Genomic DNA, 17,644 nt, shown 5'->3' with positions numbered 1-17,644 from the left:
TGCATGGGTTGACATGAGGGTACAGAACGGATGTGTCCATGCTGTGTCGACCCTCTGTGCTATCATCCCTACTAGCTAGAGACGGTTTGTCTGGACAGCTTTTTGGCTGAGTGGTTTGACGTATGATATTGTATATAAGTTCGAAAATGCTTTGCCTTTGTCTCCCCCTGGATGGATCTGCCAAACATAGCCAGAACTACCGTCCATTCTGAAACAGTAGACAACAGCATCTTGTTTCATTAGCTAGCTGCATCAGAGCAATAGTAGATCAAGGCCCGTATATAAGATCATGAATTTGCTCATTCTAAACTCCTGATGTGCTCTATAGTTCTCCTGAATAAACTCAATCCATTCTTCTACTTTCCTGCTCACACTGACTCGCTGCCTGCGCCATCAAGGCAGCACCAACACCGGACCCGTCCTTTGCAAGACCTATACGGATTCTTCGCTCACCAGCCTCTCCAATTTCTGGTACATCCCGCATTGCACCACGCATCTCGGCCTCGAAGCCAGGGTAGAATTCGATTAGCGAGCCGTCCGCTCCGATGTCGACGATGTCGACGATGTCGTCGTCGTCCATACAGGTCTGGAGGTCTGCATGCCATGGTAGCGGTTTACTGCTTGGTGAACTCATTCCCATGCAGCCCAAGAATCGGCGCCAGCGGGGAGTCACAAGCTGGGAGCGGTTGATCGTACCGACAGGGGCTGAGGTCGATTGTCTTGAGCGGTGGTATTGAATGTCAAGGCGCTCGCTTTGGATGATGATGGCTGCTAGAGAGGCGCCCGCTAGACGTGCTGCTCGTCGCGCAATAGACGTGGCCAGTAGTCGTATAGCCTGGACATCGACTTGGCTGACATTTTCCGCAGACAATGTGTCCTGGATAAATATCCTAGCGCCGTCGAAATCGTCGGGATCAATCAAGGCAAGCCCCGACAGAACGGGACAATCAACGCCGCCTAACTGGAAGACCTTTGAGGCCTTGTCGACCTTCATGTCAAACGCATCCGTCTGCAGCAGTTGAACAATCACCAGCCGGAGTAGCTCCCCAAGGTACAGGGCCGAAACCCTCTTTTCGAACATCTGCGAGCCTGGATCGACCGACGCTGCGTCGAGGGCGTCGTCGAAGGATGTCCGCGGTAAGACTTCCATCTTGTCGTCGAGACAGCCCCATTCCGTATTCATCACCATGATTTCATCCTCGCGTGCCTTGACACCCAGTCGACGCACATTAGACAGCTTCTCGACGTAAGCGGCGTTGGTTCCCGTCCCGAAGATGACCGCACCGAGGGTCGAAGCCTGCTGGCCGGAGCTGTAGGCTCTCGTCAGGAGCGTACCAACACTATCATTTGCCAGAACGGTCACCACAACCGGTAACCCCAGCACATCAATAGCCTCTTGCAACATGACGCAGGGATCTCGACCAACCGCATCGGGGATATCCCAGCCTTTGTCCCAGTGTATGAGACGCCCGCCAGCGAGGGACGTCTGCTCGCAGGTGAAACTGAACGTGAAACCTAGCCTGTACGGCGACGGACTGGCAGGGTCGAGATGCTCATCGAGAAATTCCGCTATCCGCTGCGCAAGGAAATCGAAAAGAGGCCGATAGCTGCAGTTAACCATGACAGTTGGCGGGACGCTGTGCTTGCTCTGCGTCACGGTAAAGGTAGAGTCGCCGTGCAAGTCGACAAGACATATCCTGCAATTGCTACCGCCGAGATCAACGGCCAGGAACCGCCCCTTTTCCTTGCCTGTGGGCACGCTTCGCACGTAGGAGGGTAACTGCCAGACCCGGTGATTGACGAGGCCGTCCTCTGGAGCTGTTAGCATCGTATACACCGGAAGGCTTTCAGTCATTCTCACTCAACTGGCGGACGAAATGGCTCGTCACTTGTTTGACGTGCTCAGTACTAAGGTCAAAATTGAGAGCAATCTGCTCTGCTTGAGCTAGCAGGTTAGGTTGCTGCTCAAGGTTGGCTTCAGCCATGGCCTACACGGGAACAGGGCTGTTGAAAGCGAGACAGCGACTCTCCGCGAGGCTCGCATGACGGGTTGAACAGACGATAATATCCATAGTACCAGCTACTGGAAATTCCCCCGGCAGACGGAGTATGATGAATGCGACAGTTGTGTCGTGTTGGTGGCTGTGGATACGGCAATCTTGACTTTTGGCGGACAGATCGCCGGAGATGACCGGTGCCCTTAGCCAAGGCAAGGCTCGATTTACTCACCGTTTCCGCCTTACGGAGGAGATTATTTCTATCTTCCCTGCGTCGATCGTGATTCTGATTAGTGGACTCGTCTAGTTGCGCCCCAGTACGACGTATCATGTATGAGGATCTCCACCCCTGAATTACACACTCCACGATCTCATTATTGACCCACGCATGCATTTTGGGAGTGTTGGAACAATCCATCCTATCCCTGTCCTTAAACTGATATACTACCCTGAGGCTCCCCAAGCATGCAACCACGCCTGCACTACGACGACGTCGCCTGGGAGAAAAGCGAAGCCGTCGCCGATGGATGGGTTCGCCAGTTTCTTGAACCCGACGTACTACGCCCAGTTGGTAATTTCTTGCTCAGACACCACCGTCCTGGCGATGCGGACGAATTCAGCTTTCTGGGGAAAGGCGCATACAACGTCTGTTTCCAGATGAAGTACAAGCATGCAAAAGCTGCCGTCATGCGCTTCCCCCAGCCAGGTGCCACCATGTTTCCTGAAGAGAAAGTCCGGAATGAAGTCGCTATTATGCGATACATCCACGATCAGACTTCCATCCCCGTTCCTTTTGTCCACTACTGGGGGATGAGGAAGGAGAGTCCGCTGGGATTAGGTCCGTTTATTATTATGGACTATATTGACCATGATACAAGCATGTATGATGCTCTTAACACGCCTGGGTGCCCAAAGGAAGACCGTGGAATTCTGGACCCGTATATCAGTGAGGCAAAATTAGAGGCTTTGGTACGGAGAGGCTGCAAGAATTTTGCTTCGGCTTTCTGAACCATCTCTGCCCCAGATAGGGTCACTAGACCAGGTGGACGATTTCACCTGGGAGGTGACACGTAGACCTTTATCAATGCCTATGAATGCTCTGGTTCAACTGGGATCCTTGCCCCAATCGAAATTGCCAACCGCGACATTCGACACCAAGTCCTCATACTTTGAAGCCCTAGCAGAGCTGCACATCGCTCACCTCATCAACCAGCGCAATGACGCAATCGACTCAGCCGAAGACTGTCGGCGCAAGCTTGTTGCTCGATATCTTTTCCGCAAACTCGCCAGAGAACATCGATTAACAGAGCGGTGGCATCCTTTGACAAAGGCACGTTCAAACTTTGGTGCGATGACTTGCGCCCAGCTAACATCCTCCTGAACGAAGAGCTGAGAATCGTCGGAGTTGTAGACTGGGAATTCGCGTATGCCGCCCCAGTCGAATTCTCCTTTGCGCCCCCGTGGTGGCTTTTGATTGAAAAACCTGATTACTGGCGCCGAGGTCTTGATGATTGGTGCAGCGAGTATGACCGGCGCCTTCAAACCTTTCTCGGCGCGATGAGGTACCAAGAGGACAAGGCAATTGAATAGGGCTGGCTAAAGAGTAGCCAGCGGCTTTCTGGTCCGATGCAAGAGAGCTGGGAGAGTGGAGACTTCTGGATTGCGTATGCGGCCAGGGATAACTTTGCCTTTGACTTGATATACTGGCACAAGATTGATCAGCGATTCTTTGGGCCGACCTCTTCTCCCATAGACGATGTTTGGAAGCAGAGACTTGATTTCTTGGAGCCGGAAGACAGAGCTGATATCGAAAGATTTGTGGCGATAAAGCTCGAAGAGATGAATACTCGGCCATTGGCTTGGGACCCGGACGATTACACCAAGGAGGTCGCAGAGAAAGTCCCTGAGGATAACGCAGCCAACGGAGATGAAAACGGTGCAACAGGATATGGAGCGGATGACGGTGATGTTGGCTTGGATAATCTGCCGGGATTGTCTCTCTGATGGGCCATGTTGCATTGGGTATCACAGTGAATCAAAGACCCAACCCACGGCATCAGTACCTATGGGTTCTCTCATTTCCGCAAGCTGCAGCAGCTTTTCCTGCTCCTGATCATGATCTTTCATGCATTGCAACATCTCTTCTTCCAAGAAGCGCACTGGACAGTCCACTGGTTGAGCCGGGCCCTTGCAAAGCCAGAAACCCAACTAGCAGAGGCTCTCGAGTCTCTTGACCGAAGTGAGCAAGAGCTGACTAAAGGGACGGTGCAAAGACGCCTTGTCCATTTCTACTATGCCGCACTCACCATGCGCCAGATGCCGGATCACTTTGACGCTCTGGGGGACGAGAATTCGATGCTCCGGACAAAGCTTTTCAACCGTGCGGGGGCTCCTTGGGAAGACGACTTTCAATCTCTGAGATATGCGATCATGCAAGTTTGCCAAAACTGGCTCATGAGTATTGGTAACGCGGGGTTCTGATATCAGATCACCCCAGTTTTGGGAGTGATCTGGTATACCAGCGCATAGGCATAGAGGTAGGACCACGGCATGGTTGCCAGTCAATGTCTCCTACGATGTCGTTGGAGGACTTGACCAATATATTATTCGGTGAAAAATCTGGACGAAGCACCGGCTGCGCCAGGATGATGATCTGACGGAACGTCCAGATAAGGCGCTAGCTTTAAGTAGTCGGAGAGGAGACGAGGGTGAAAGGCTGCCGACATTGCTATGAACTGACGCAGCTCCCATACGTAACGTTCGACGTGAAGCCGAGGTTTGCCATATTGTTGACAGAACGCTATTTCACGTTTTGCAGGAGCCGCCAAACACGCGAGATAGGTTTTCCCTGGTCTTTGATCAGTGTATTGTATGCCAGAATGTGCCAGGTACGATACATACAAGGGCCACGGTGAACATCCGATGGACTGCGCTCCCGGTATCACCACGCATATTGCACAGTAGGACCAAGGACAATCTGATCGGATTGTCCAGGGTTTGGCACAAACGATTGCGACTCTCCTAGGTCCTTGCGGTAAAACAAATTTCCACTCGCAGAAAAAGGGATCGTCTTGAATCGTTTCTCCACCTCCACAATGCGTTTCATTACTTTGGCTCTGCTTTTATTATTAATAGAGAACCATCGTTCGCTCAAGTGTACTCCTCGAGCTTCTCGAGCATAATGTACTCTGCACCAACAGGACTGGATTCATCCGCGGAATACGCAAGCACCTTTGGCACTGGAACACCATTACGCCGAAGCAGATCCAGCGTAGCCGCCTCACTCGATGTAGCAAGACGTCTGGGAACGGTTATTCTGTACGGAATTCTGACAATTACCTCATACCCATCGTTGAAGGTAGCTTAAAGCACGCGGTTGAAGCACCCTTCGGCTAGCTTTGATATGCAGGCCAGGTCATTGACAGGCCGCTTGGTGGCACAGCACAGAGCGCTGACGAAGGCATCCACGTTGAATTGCAGGTGACGTTCGGTCCGCCGAATGTCCTCGTTGAATCTAGGTGCTACATGGTATCAGTAACGTGGCTGTCGTGACAACCACAGGTAGGCTCACAGGAACCGGCCAGAAGTGTATTCGAATAAATTGTGATTCGTGTTCCACGGGGTGATAGTTCGCGTCGTTAAATTGCGTGTCTGAGAAAAAGAACTTGAGAGGATCTCATATTTACGGCAATTGGAGTCCAGTTGACATCCCTGAAGAGTAAATAACAAATGATACGACTCAGGTATGATCATGTGATCTTTCATTAAGGAGCTTTCATATGCTGCCTTTAGGCCTCTTACAGGAGCAGCGGCAACCGTCAGCAATAAAATGGGAGGTGCAGAAAAGCATTCACTTATACGCTAGTGCGAGTTTCTAGAAGGCTTCTGCAAAAGTATCTGACATGCTAGTGGCGAAGCTAACGAGCACTAGATAGCATCAGTGATCCTGAGGTGATTACCCACAAGTACCAAGCTCTGGAGAGATTCAACTCGCGGTCAGGACGTCGCGCATGCTTCAAGAATAGTATCATTCAAGAAGAGTATCTTAAACAGCGAGGAAGGATCTAGTTGAGCTCATATGGTTGAGAAATCGATTCACAACCCGGGCTCCTTGAGGACAGTGTCCTTCTTATGCCCTCATGCGCCAGGCGACCTCTGGCGGTCCTGGCTCCTTCAAATGATCATGAACATTATTGATTGCGTCAATCGCGTTCATCCTCGGAGGCCCGGATTGCTGCATCACTGGGGAAATCATTGGTCTTGGCGTCCTGGGATTCGAGGTCCAGGCCTCTCTCATGAGAGAACTGGAAGTGGCTGAAGGAATAATATCAGAATAGGAAGAAGGATCCAGATAGTGCAACCAGCCGTTTAAATATCAGAGCAAACGTGCATGAGTGAAGATCTCTGAGTTCCTCGTGGTGATCTGATTGGTTGATATGACAGCTGCTGGTAGTCGAGCTGCAGAACGCAGATCGGGGATCCACAAAATAAGAGATCTGGTTTCTCCCTCTGAACACTATATTGACCTTTCTTCTTATGAAAGTCAAAGGCCGTAGTAATGCCTCATGATTTGTTCAGCTTTCAAGAACTCGATGAACGGCGATTGGAAGACACGCGGACAACATGTGGTACTTTTGACACGTCAATGGGAGGACGACCCTCCATCATATTTTACTGAACTCGGAGCAACTCTATCTCCATCGATCATGCGTCTCATGCAAATGATGATGGCTTTCCTCTATCTGAAGAATAAAAATTCCGTCCAGACTGGATTCAAAATTGATCAACGCGACCATGTCTGTTCTTGTCATCGGTGACGGGCTTTGACTTCTCAAAGGTCGTGCCGGGACGGAAAACCTGAAACCCCAGTTGATTGAGTTGATGCAATGCTTTCAAGGCCTCCGAGATGGAGTATCAGCGGAGGATATCCCTTCCCGGAAGAAAACCGAGTACTACGAAGATGGAAACTGCATGATCAGGCATCAAGATTCCTGTCTCGAAGTGGATAGCAATTGATAATGCCCAGTCTTTACCAAGATGGCTTGATTACTCTTTTTTGAGTGCTCACTCCTCACTCCTCACTCCTCACTCCTCACTCCTCAGCTGCTTTACGACATTTCCCGACAGCCTGCTAAGTTCTAACGGCTAATTCCATTAGCTTGCAGTTGCAGGAACATGCTAAACCCACGACTACGGAAGGAAAAAGCAAAAAGCGCATCTCCCGGACCCCCGGGGAACTAGCGAGGGTGCCACACCTGGTCCTGAGAGAGAAAAAAAAAAAGTCGAATTAATTGACTCAGCTATGACGATGAGCGGGATATAGAGTTGAATTTCAAGAGGGAAAAAATAGGCAAAAAAAGGCGCACGATAAAAATACAACTGCTCGTGTGGGTCTCGGCTTTCCCGCGGCGCAGAGTTTCCCCTTTGCAGCTCAACCGGCACAGCATTTCGTTGGTCAGTGTCGCCGGAATTATGGGACTGTTGCAAAGCTATCACGACAGATCCGTTCTTTGATGAGGTCTAGTCCTTCTAGTCTGGTTCGTGGAGTATCCTGTTTAGGAGCGCAGTGATCCTGACTCTCAAATTTTTTTACGCCGTCGGGGGGCTGACCTCAGACCGCCTCGAATTGTGCGAACGCGCACACAACGATCTTCATTTAAAGGCGTTTGACCTTAACACTCCTTCTAATACCTCGATTTCTCGTCTTGCATAATGTCTGTTCTCCTTATCGTCCAGTCAGAGTCGAGATTTACCCCATGCGCTCTTGACGAGCTGTAACACAGGGTGACTGCTGCGCTGCTCTCTATCACATTCGGGTCTCGATTGGCGTTCTCTAAAGCTACCTTCTATCAGACTATCACTGCGTTCCTGTTCTTGTTTCTGTCCAGGATATTTTCAGGAGATTCGAGCTCCGTTCGTTGTCACGCCTCCTGGGCTGTGATACACACCGCATCATTGCAGCCAGCGCCTTGTCGTTGCTCCTGATCCTGACCCTGACCCTGCTCTCAGAAGCAGCCAAGTAACAAGCGGTCGAGATCGCTTGGACGAATCCCACTCGCATTCTCAATCATCAGGGTCTTGATCCTCAGACATTGGTGTCGCGCCAGTGACAGCATCACCGTCTATCCCTGTTCATCTCCTTCCAGCCACTACGAAGTTTTTCGAAGTACGACCGTCACGATGGATATCGATTTATGATCTCGCTGTTTTCCCTGTCTCATTTTCGATCGAAAAAGTTCTGCAACTGAGCGCTTCATTTGAATTTCTACTCTTCTTCTCCGTTTTCACCTAATCCGTCCTCTTCTCTGTTCGTCATCCAATATCTTATACTATGGCGCCGAATCTCTTCATCTGCCTTCGCGCAGTGTTCTGCCCGACTTACTGGTTCCAACGGGGCGAGCGCATTCAAGGAACTATTTACCGAGAGGAACATTGGGAAAGCCCTGTTCCTGGTATCTACAAGTACATCCCGGGTCTGGGATGGCATCTCGTCCACAAGGACGACAGCGAATACGAGGAGAAAGTCCCTGTCCCACTTGTCTACTGCCGCATCCTCCATCGATACATCTTTGAGCACGAAATGGAAGACAGATGTCGCTGGCAGTCGGTGACTCTGCACGAAGGCGCGAAGCCGGAAAGACTGCTCTTCTTCCTTCTTGACGATGGCTACACCTGGGTCGCCGGATGGGACGCCAAAGGAAAGTTCATTCCGGGCCCGTATCAAAAGTGGCACTACGACCATGGCACCAAGACGATGCAGCGCGTCCGGTCGCCAGAAAGCTCCCTCAACGTCTCCCGATGCAGCAGCATCGTCCCCACCAAGATGGGTTAGCCTCTGCACCTTGAATCATCATCTCATCATCCATCACTCTTCAACTCGTTTCAACCTCCTTACTCTGACGACTACCTTATCTCATAATTATCGCCAATAGCGTTTCAGCGGGTGTCTTTATATTTTGTTATTCTTTCCATCGCAAATGACTTGCTGATACAATTATCGGACGAAAGCGTATATCGGCAATGGTTGATTAGCGATGGCGTTCGGTTTGGGTTAAAGAGATAGACTTTCTTGCTATTTGTGCTTCGTCCATGATCTATGAAACAGTGATCTTGATATCTCATGTTGGATTTACATTAATTGCTACACTGCTATCAGCAGAGTAATGGAACACAAAATTCTCGGTCCATATGAATCAAACCTACCTTGGGAAATCAGTAGCTATTGACGAAACACACCATCGCCAGTGTCTCAGTGTGATTTCTATTCCATTTCCTGTAGGATCAGATGGTCTATCATCAGCTCACCACATGATACTTCCCTCAAGCACTAATAAAATGAATAATCACAACTTCGCCCCCTCCCTAACAACCAACCTCTCCAACCCCCGCCGAACCCTCTCCTCCATTCCCCCCTCCGCCGGCCTCATCGTCTCCCGCGCACAAAACACATGCGTGTACCCCCCAACAACCTTAACATCCTCCTCCCCCCGCCGAAACACCCCAACCTCATACGTCACGCTCGACGACCCCAGCCTCGCAACCCGCAGCCCCAGATCCAGTACATCCGGATACGATACTGAGGCGAAATAGTCGCAGTACGAGTTGACCATGATCCCGACTTGCTGCAAGACAGCGCTGTCACTGTCGCTGCTGCCGGCGGTGGTGCTGGTGGTGGACTTGTTCCTGTTAAACGGATCCATCCCGCACTCGGCGATAAGCCAGCTATTCACGATGGAGTCGAAGAGCATGGCGTAGACGGTGTTGTTGAGGTGGGCGTACATGTCGTTGTCGAACCTGTCTTTCGTTAGTGGTGATTGGTTAGCGGGGGGAATGAGTGCGTGCCATCGGGTGCGGTATTCCTGGTGGAAGACGTAGTCGCTTCGCATGCGGCGCTTTTTGGCTTCTAGTTCCTCTTTGGGGGACATTTTGTTTGTGGTGGGAGGTAGGAGGTTATAGTGAAGGCGGTTACTTGATGCGGGTGGAGCTATATATAACTGGCGATCACGATGTTGTTCGTCAGCTTGGCTGTCGCCAATCGAAATTCAAATCGGAAAAGTTCGCTTCCAGTACAATTTTATCAATGGAAAGTACTTCTGGTTTCTTATTGAGAGGTAGTTGAAGTGCTGTTGCTGTATTCCTCTGATGTTCATGTTGATGTTGAGATCGGAGACCTCAGGCACCAAGGAGCCGAGGTTGAAATGCAGGCACATTTGATTGGCTGCATAATTTATGCACTATTAGTAATATGAATTGGTTATGCAGTTGTGCCTGAGGCGGGGATGACATCGCGACAATAGCGATGATTGACAGCTAAGATGTTGCGCCACTGAATTGAATATGGGTATTCTAGATAGGTAAATATATCGGATTGGACTGTTTATAGATATTATAGGTATCGGACAGTATATAACTATTGTTGTCTGTGTTGTTGACAGTCTGTACCTCTCGATCTGGTTTCCCCGCAACACTAATTTATTTTTTGATATTTTTTTCGGTGGCTAATTTTCGCCTTCACCAGGACACAACCGTACACAAACGCACACAATTACGGGATCCCTGGATATCACCCCTGGCTCCATCTCCTCGCATTACTGTATATCTGCTGCGACGAGGCAGGATACCTGCGTCCAGCATGGCTGTCGTTCCCGTCGACACAACCCTCAAAGTCCCTCCTCCGGACCCCGTCGAAGAGCCCCCGAAAGTCGCCGTGACTCCATGCGATCCATGGCCGATCCCATACTACTTTGAAGGCGGGCTGCGCAGGGTCAAACCCTACTACTACACATACAACACCTACTGCAAGGAGCGATGGCGGGGTCGGCAGCTGCAGGAAATTTTCACGTCCGAGTTCAGAGATCGGCCGGCCGAGTACTACGTGGGTCTCCAGACTGTGAATAAGATTGAACGCTGCCGCTAATGCAATGCAGGTACAAGCCCTTTCTGATGGCAAGGTCACCGTCAACGGCAAAAAGGCCGCCCCCGACACCGTGATCAAGAACGGCGAAATCATCTCGCATACCCTCCACCGCCATGAACCCCCCGTCACCGGCCACGAGATTGGAATCATCCACGAGGACAATGATATCCTTGTGATCGACAAGCCCGCAGGCGTCCCCGTCCACGCCGCCGGCCGTTACCACTATAACTCAATCGTGGAGATCCTGCGCTCGCAGCGCGGGCAGGAGTTCGTCCCACGGCCGTGCAATCGCCTGGACCGCCTGACCTCCGGGGTGATGTTCATCGCGAAGCACCCCAAGGCCGCGGACGCCATCACCATCAAGCTGAAGCAGCGCACCGTGCAGAAGGAGTACATCGCGCGCGTCAAGGGCCGCTTCCCAGACGGCGTGGTAGTCTGCGACCAGCCCATCATGTCCGTTAGTCCCAAGCTGGGCCTCAACCGCGTGCGCGCCACCGGCAAGGACGCAAAGACCAAGTTCCGCCGGCTGGCATACTACCCGCCAGCCTCGCCCGCCCCAGAACCCGACGAGAACGAAGTGACAGCCAGCGGCGACCGGCCCGCGACGCCGCCGCCGCTCCTCGCCAACGAATCCGAAGGCTACAGCATCGTGCACTGCCTCCCGCTGACGGGGCGAACGCACCAGATCCGCGTGCACCTGCAGTTCCTGGGCCACCCGATCACCAACGACCCGATCTACTCCAACCGGCGGGTGTTCGGGCCCGACCTCGGCCGCAACGAGGCGACGGCCGAGCGCGACGAAGAGATCATGGACCGGCTCTCAGAGATGGGCAAGACAGAAGTAGCGGATACAACAACGTACCGCACGCACCTGACGACCGTGCCGCCCGTGCCGCCGGGCACGCACCCCTCCGTCGTCGAAGAGATCATGTCGCGCGAGCACGAGGCCGCCGTGCACGACTACCACAAGCGCAAGGGCGAGCGCCTCTCCGGCGAGGTCTGCGACGTCTGCGGCACGGAGCTCTACACCGACCCGGGCGTCCATGAGCTCGGCATCTTCCTGCATGCTGTTGCGTACTCTGATCTGGAGGGCCAGTGGAAGTATCGCAGCAAGATGCCCTCGTGGGCTATGCCGCCCAAGGGGCTGGATGGGCCGCGTGAGGCGCCGGACTGGGTGCCTGTCCCGGATGACGAGGAGATTGTTATCGGCCAGACGCCGATTCCTGAGGGGATGGTTGTCGAGGGTTCTGAGCAGCGGGAGAATCCCGTTCTGGTGAGGGGTGTCGGGCTTGTAGATATCTCTGCTGCTCGGCAGCAGGAGTTTCAAGAGGAGCATAATACATAGACCATGATTTTAGCTATAGACGCATAATGATACGAGTTCTACTATATCTATTGACATGATGTACAACTACGCATACTGTACTGGTCGGGAAAGTCATGCATGGCTTGACGAGATCTACATTTGCCATAACCATGCCCGTACACAATACATCCTACAGAAAGCACGCATGCATGATGCACATATCTTGAATCGTCATTGCCACGAGGATTGCACGACCATACATGGAACCGACAATCGACACCCTTTTCCGCACCCGCCAGAGGAAACGGACACGGCCACGGCCACGGACACTCAGCCACAAGGACGAGGATGAGGACAGAGGAGGAAAATAAAAAGGACGTCCACCATCCGGCCCCCCTTCATGGTATATTTGTAAGCGGTAAGAAGCTAGGGTCAAATTTTTTCGTTCTATTAATTCATCATGCCTATCCCACCATTTACGCCTCAACGGTGACACGGCCCTTGGGGTTGGTGACCTTGACGCCGAGCGCCTTAGCCTTGGCAATGATGTCGACACGCTTGCGGGAGGAGACGGCGGAGGCGATCCTATTCCATCAATCAGTATATTCTATTCGTAGCTGGGACGGGAGGAAACGTACTCAGCGGCGTAGGTGCGGTTGTGCATGAGGAGCAGCTCGACGTCCTTGGGGTTGTGGACGAGGAAAGCCTTGTGGCCGGAGGGCATCATGTGCTTGGTCTTCTTGTTGCTACCGTAACCGATCTAGTCCAGAAATATCAGCAAGCCAGCTCGTAAAGGTAGGCCACAGGGATTCCAGATTTGTCTCGTCGAGATGATCGAATCTGATGCGGCTAGGGTCGAGGAACTGAACGTACGGAAGGCATGGGGATGTTGCCCTTGAAGCGTCTGCGGACACGGTTGTCGATACCCTTGGGCTTGCGCCATGACTCCGGCACGCACTTGAAGCGGTCGGACTGGTGGCGGAAGAAGCGCTTGGTGCCTGTTCACATCCTGTCAGTCCTCCTGATATTCCATATTCTCGTGTCTGAATTCTCAATTCATGCAACGCTCGCAACGAAAGGTCTTGATTCTCTTGATTCGGTCGCTGATTCCATCTCTCTTCCACTAGACCATCTCTTCCATCACATCCAAATCAAAACGTCCATCCTTATTTCTCTCCAGAATCGAAATTTGTGCGTGTGCTTGAGGCAGGGAAAGGCTGGCAGAGGGAGCTAGAACATACGCTTCTTGACGATGGGGACGTGCTTCTTTGCGAGGACCATCTTGAAACTGTCAGTACAATCTCAATGCATCAAATGATAAAAATGCAGAATGAACATACCTTGTCGGTATCGTTGGGTCTCGCTGGCTGGCGCTCGAGAGTTGTCGTGACGATTCGAGTTCAATCTCAAAAATTCCGCTGAGGTTTGGCCGCCCGAGCGAGCGAGCCTGAGTGCAGCGGGGACGCTAGTGGATCGCTAAGCGAGAACGGGTGTTTAGGGCTTGCGCGGCTAACCCTCGCCAAGACTTACGGATGTACCTATCAGATTGAAGTTATTGTATCATAGGGAATTAATTGTCATGAAGCTCTGTAAGAGTATCTACACTTGTAACTCCACGCCCTGTCTCTCGCCGTCTCTCTCGCCACTCGTCAACATCTTCTCCATAATCTCCAAATCAGCCAGCGCCTCTTCTGGACTCTGTCGCTTATCGATGGAACCACCGCTGGCAATCGTCGTAGCAAATACAGCGACCTCACGGCTAACACCTCGTCCATCAAAGGCGAGCTCATTGCTCTCGCCTTTAATTGAGAGGGTGTCAAAGTTTAAAGCGACCACGCCCCCCTCGCAGTCAAACTCGAAAACCGAGTCATCAAATGCTGATCCGTACGACAAGGACAGCACACCCGTAGCGCCAGATCTGGTCTTCATCACCGCGTCCACCGTGTCCAGGGGAGCGAGATGCTGCTGCTGGAGACAGGACTGTGCGGATATCGTAGCGACGGGATCGCTCGACCCGAGAATCAATCGCAGAGCTGCTATAATATGGACACCGCCGTCGAGGATGAATCCACCCTGGTATCCCGGGGTTTGGCGCCATGCGGTTTCTGCTTCGTTAGATCACGCAATAGACAAAAAGATATAGCAAAATGGATATAACTTACTAAAATACTTCGAGTCCGTGGAGATCAGCGCGTGAGAATTCACCCGGAAATTCTTGACCCGCCCCAGCTTCTGCACTTCCTCCGCCGTGCGCAGGAACTTGGTCATGTACCGAAAGTTCTCTGCGACGGCCCAGAGGATCTTGCTGGTGTCGATGTTGGCATGGTACCATTGCAGCAGGTCCCGCGCCGCGGCAACGTCCTTGGCAATCGGTTTCTCGGACAGCACATGCTTTCCTGCTGTCAGGGCCTTGCGGATGAAATCCGGCTGGACCAGGATGGGGAGACTGCGCGGAGGTTGATTAGCCAGTGAGTCTTGATTGCTCGAGGGGGTAGAAACCAGACGCACGCGATAACAACCGCCGCGATGTCCTCGCGGGCGAGCAAATCTGCGTAACCCTTTCCAGGGCCAGAGTCCTCGGAGTAGAGGTCAACGCCCGTAGTCCCGTTTGCGAGGTCCCGGGCTGATTTGAGGGAGCGGGAATAGATGGCTTTCAGCTGGAACTCCTTTGCTGCTTGGACTGCAGGCTATGACTGGTGTCAGGGTAGTCAGGTCAAATGACAAAATTGGGCTGGCGTACCAGATGCTCTTCGCGAGCGAAGATGCCTGTGATTTTGTCAGTTTTAGATTAATGGCTGTTGTACGAGTATAGATGGTGGACATACCGCTTCCAATGATAGCCACTCCGACAGACATATCGATGGTTCAAATGCAACAGATACACAGACAGTAGTATTGACAATCGAGACTGCACAGAAGCACGACTTTATATACCTTGGAATAAGATTAGAAATCCGGTTATGCAGCATCCAGCTGCCATGCTTCTGCCGGCATTTCATTGGCGCTCCCACCTGTGAGATCCTGCGCTGGGCGGGGTGGGGAGTGGAAAGTGGAAACGACCCGGTGAAGCATACAGCGTTTAGCCTAAACCATGACAACCCAGACTGTTGCGCGGGGGCAAACCGTGCTATCTAATGAGTCACTGGAGGTATTAAATTTGAGGGAAGGAGGTCATTAGTGTCATATTGTACTATTTGCACAGTAGTCTAGCATGCAGTGATCAACTGGTGTAGATTGCTGAAGCATCAGCTATAACAACAGAGTAAATGCTATCCAAAAACGCCTTCCTGTCATAACAATGCTGGTCGTGGTCCTCATGGGCCCATAGCTCATGGCCATTCATGAAGCCATATCGTGTCAAAACAATCCAAAGCAGGAGTCGTCCGCCGGAACCAAAACAGGGGGTATAATGATCCAAAGCGAAGCAAAAAAGAGAAGGGAAAAGGAAAAAGTCTATACATCTGTGGACTACCCGACCAATGCTCGAAGCCGCTCGACGCGCTCCATCGCCTTTTCCAGTCTGTCAAGGCGTTTCCTCTTCTCGACATCCCGGCGTTCGAGCACCGCCACCCTCTCTTCCAATTTCGCCCGCGCCTTGCGCTCTTGCGCAACCATCTCGTTCGCTTGACTGAACAGCTGCGCCGTCAGTTCCTCCAGCTCCGAACTGGCCTGGGAGAGCTGGCTCTCCGCCGCCTTGCGCAAGTTCTGTTCTCGCTCGAGCGCAGTCTGAAGCTCTGTCGTAACCTGTTCGGGAGAAGGGGTCGGTTGTGCTGGCTGGGTCATGGTCTGGGTCGTGGATGCGGTGCTAGGACGACGGTAAGGAAGAAGCGACGTCAGCGACGATAGGCGACTTTGTTGCTGGGCCTGCGGCGGCGAGCTATCATTCGAGGGCGCAGATGATGTGGACGATGCGGAGCCCGTCCTGGGGGTGTGCGTGTTGGTTTGCGATCGGAGACGGCGCACTTCATTTTCGTACTCGGCCAGTTGTGCAGCTGTAGACGTAAACCAGATTAGCAACATCGTCAGGTAATTGCCTTGTTCGTTGCAACCGCGCTTACCCATCTGTGCAGCGTGCGCGTTCAACAGCTCGACCTGACCCTCCAACTCCTTCACCCGCTTCCGGGCGCTCTCGACTAATTGGTCCTGCGACATGTACCCATCCTGGCCACATGTTGGACAATTCTTCCCTAGAATATTGGGGGTAGCGCTCGTCATGGTCGGAAGCATTCCCACGAGCGTCGTAGCCGTCACAGTCGTGGTCGTGGTGGTCGACATTATCAAGGCATGAATCGAAGGAATTGGAAATGTTCTTCTGGGTCGAAGTTAACGCATTGAGGCCTGAAACGAAGCTGAACCTGGGGTCGCGGAAATGAAAGGATGGAGGCTCGGCGTCGCAGGTCGTCCAGTCGTCCAGTCCGGGCCTTTGAATAGCGGGGGGTGCACAAAGAAGAGAAGTGGCACAGAAAAGATGTCTCATGAGGCTCTCAATAAGTAATTACTGGAAGAGTCAAGGAGGTAAGGAAGCGAAGTCAAAGGGAGGCTGACTAGGAGTTATTATTATCAAATGCTGGGGAAGGATCATGATTCGTGTTACAGGCTGGAGTTACAGTCAGTAAAGTCTACCTATGTTTAGCGCATTCTATAAATATGTCTCTCTACCTTGGGCTGTCTCTGAAGGCAAAGGAATCTCCCATCAATGAACACAGCAAACTGGAATTCAAGATTTTTACTGAAATGTCAATCCTCAATTTCTGAAGCTCACTATTCACCAGAATATTCGACCAGATATGATTCGATTGTTATTAAATGAGTCGCCTAATAAAAGGTACACGTGTAGATCGTGGATCACTTTTTAGTCTCCGCGTCTGGTGGATTTTAGTGTGGTTGACTGGTCACCTCCCAGGAACTAGATCAAATAATCCAGTTTCCTAGGATATCAATATCGATCAATATCGATCCCATATACAGATACCACTCTTTACCTCATCATCTTGATCCAACCTGCCTGCGCAGGAGTGGAGGGTTCCCCAGCCATAGACATTAGTCCCTTGCATATGAAAGCATCTCAGCGTCACCACAGCTGATCGCCAGGGAAACACCAGCCATTCTACCTATATCCCTTGCAACGTGCAGGTTCTCCGTGAAAGGTTAGCTATCTACTCGCTACCTGCCACTCTTCTCTTCGTGTTGCTCAGTCCCTCCTTGCCTGGGATATTTATCCCCCAGTGGCTGGCACTGGAATGTAGCCTCCCACACCTAGTCAAGGACAGCTTTCTAACACGGAGGAGCTGTCAAGAGAAGTTGGTGGCTGACGCCTGTCGCCACTAAAGTTGCCTACATTGCATTCTATGTTCTTCCCAGCTTTTGCATCATACATCTAGCTTCTGAGTCATAATCTTATTCGCATGGCTGTCTCGTCATCTA

General features: G+C 51.8%; 8 protein-coding genes across 8 annotated transcripts; 3 read left to right on the top strand and 5 right to left on the bottom strand.

Moving 5' to 3' along the window:
- Positions 1-343: 343 nt before the first annotated feature.
- On the bottom strand, positions 344-1,985 carry ALT_3472 (putative glucokinase; the record flags this gene model as incomplete). The annotated part of the gene is made up of 2 exons (XM_033562520.1): positions 344-1,812; positions 1,862-1,985. The coding sequence occupies 2 exons, from the start codon at positions 1,983-1,985 to the stop codon at positions 344-346; spliced, it is 1,593 nt and encodes a 530-aa protein (XP_033418411.1).
- A 477-nt stretch (positions 1,986-2,462) lies between these two features.
- Positions 2,463-4,478, top strand: ALT_3471 (uncharacterized protein; the record flags this gene model as incomplete). The annotated part of the gene is made up of 5 exons (XM_089599584.1): positions 2,463-2,966; positions 3,022-3,241; positions 3,364-3,559; positions 3,605-3,960; positions 4,039-4,478. The coding sequence occupies 5 exons, from the start codon at positions 2,463-2,465 to the stop codon at positions 4,476-4,478; spliced, it is 1,716 nt and encodes a 571-aa protein (XP_089455922.1).
- A 3,850-nt stretch (positions 4,479-8,328) lies between these two features.
- Positions 8,329-8,829, top strand: ALT_3470 (uncharacterized protein; the record flags this gene model as incomplete). The annotated part of the gene is made up of 1 exon (XM_033562517.1): positions 8,329-8,829. The coding sequence occupies one exon, from the start codon at positions 8,329-8,331 to the stop codon at positions 8,827-8,829; it is 501 nt and encodes a 166-aa protein (XP_033418408.1).
- Positions 8,830-9,340: 511 nt separating this feature from the next.
- ALT_3469 (acyl-CoA thioesterase) lies at positions 9,341-9,922 on the bottom strand (the record flags this gene model as incomplete). Its single annotated transcript, XM_089599583.1, has 1 exon — positions 9,341-9,922. One exon carries the CDS (start codon positions 9,920-9,922, stop codon positions 9,341-9,343), a length of 582 nt encoding a protein of 193 aa, XP_089455921.1.
- A 707-nt stretch (positions 9,923-10,629) lies between these two features.
- On the top strand, positions 10,630-12,259 carry ALT_3468 (pseudouridine synthase family protein; the record flags this gene model as incomplete). Its single annotated transcript, XM_033562515.2, has 2 exons — positions 10,630-10,872; positions 10,925-12,259. 2 exons carry the CDS (start codon positions 10,630-10,632, stop codon positions 12,257-12,259), a joined length of 1,578 nt encoding a protein of 525 aa, XP_033418406.2.
- A 437-nt stretch (positions 12,260-12,696) lies between these two features.
- ALT_3467 (60S ribosomal protein eL32) lies at positions 12,697-13,501 on the bottom strand (the record flags this gene model as incomplete). The annotated part of the gene is made up of 4 exons (XM_033562514.1): positions 12,697-12,805; positions 12,859-12,980; positions 13,094-13,218; positions 13,462-13,501. The coding sequence occupies 4 exons, from the start codon at positions 13,499-13,501 to the stop codon at positions 12,697-12,699; spliced, it is 396 nt and encodes a 131-aa protein (XP_033418405.1).
- A 318-nt stretch (positions 13,502-13,819) lies between these two features.
- On the bottom strand, positions 13,820-15,076 carry ALT_3466 (Gfo/Idh/MocA family protein; the record flags this gene model as incomplete). Its single annotated transcript, XM_033562513.2, has 5 exons — positions 13,820-14,325; positions 14,383-14,666; positions 14,729-14,907; positions 14,961-14,986; positions 15,046-15,076. 5 exons carry the CDS (start codon positions 15,074-15,076, stop codon positions 13,820-13,822), a joined length of 1,026 nt encoding a protein of 341 aa, XP_033418404.2.
- A 612-nt stretch (positions 15,077-15,688) lies between these two features.
- ALT_3465 (uncharacterized protein) lies at positions 15,689-16,495 on the bottom strand (the record flags this gene model as incomplete). The annotated part of the gene is made up of 1 exon (XM_089599582.1): positions 15,689-16,495. One exon carries the CDS (start codon positions 16,493-16,495, stop codon positions 15,689-15,691), a length of 807 nt encoding a protein of 268 aa, XP_089455920.1.
- Between the last annotated feature and the right edge of the window lie 1,149 nt (positions 16,496-17,644).

This window comes from Aspergillus lentulus (assembly GCF_001445615.1).
Source record: "Aspergillus lentulus DNA, contig: Alt08, strain: IFM 54703, whole genome shotgun sequence".
In the NCBI taxonomy this organism is placed as follows: Eukaryota; Fungi; Ascomycota; class Eurotiomycetes; order Eurotiales; family Aspergillaceae; genus Aspergillus; species Aspergillus lentulus.
Note: the sequence above shows the minus strand (reverse complement) of the source record. Positions and strands in the feature narration are given on the sequence as shown.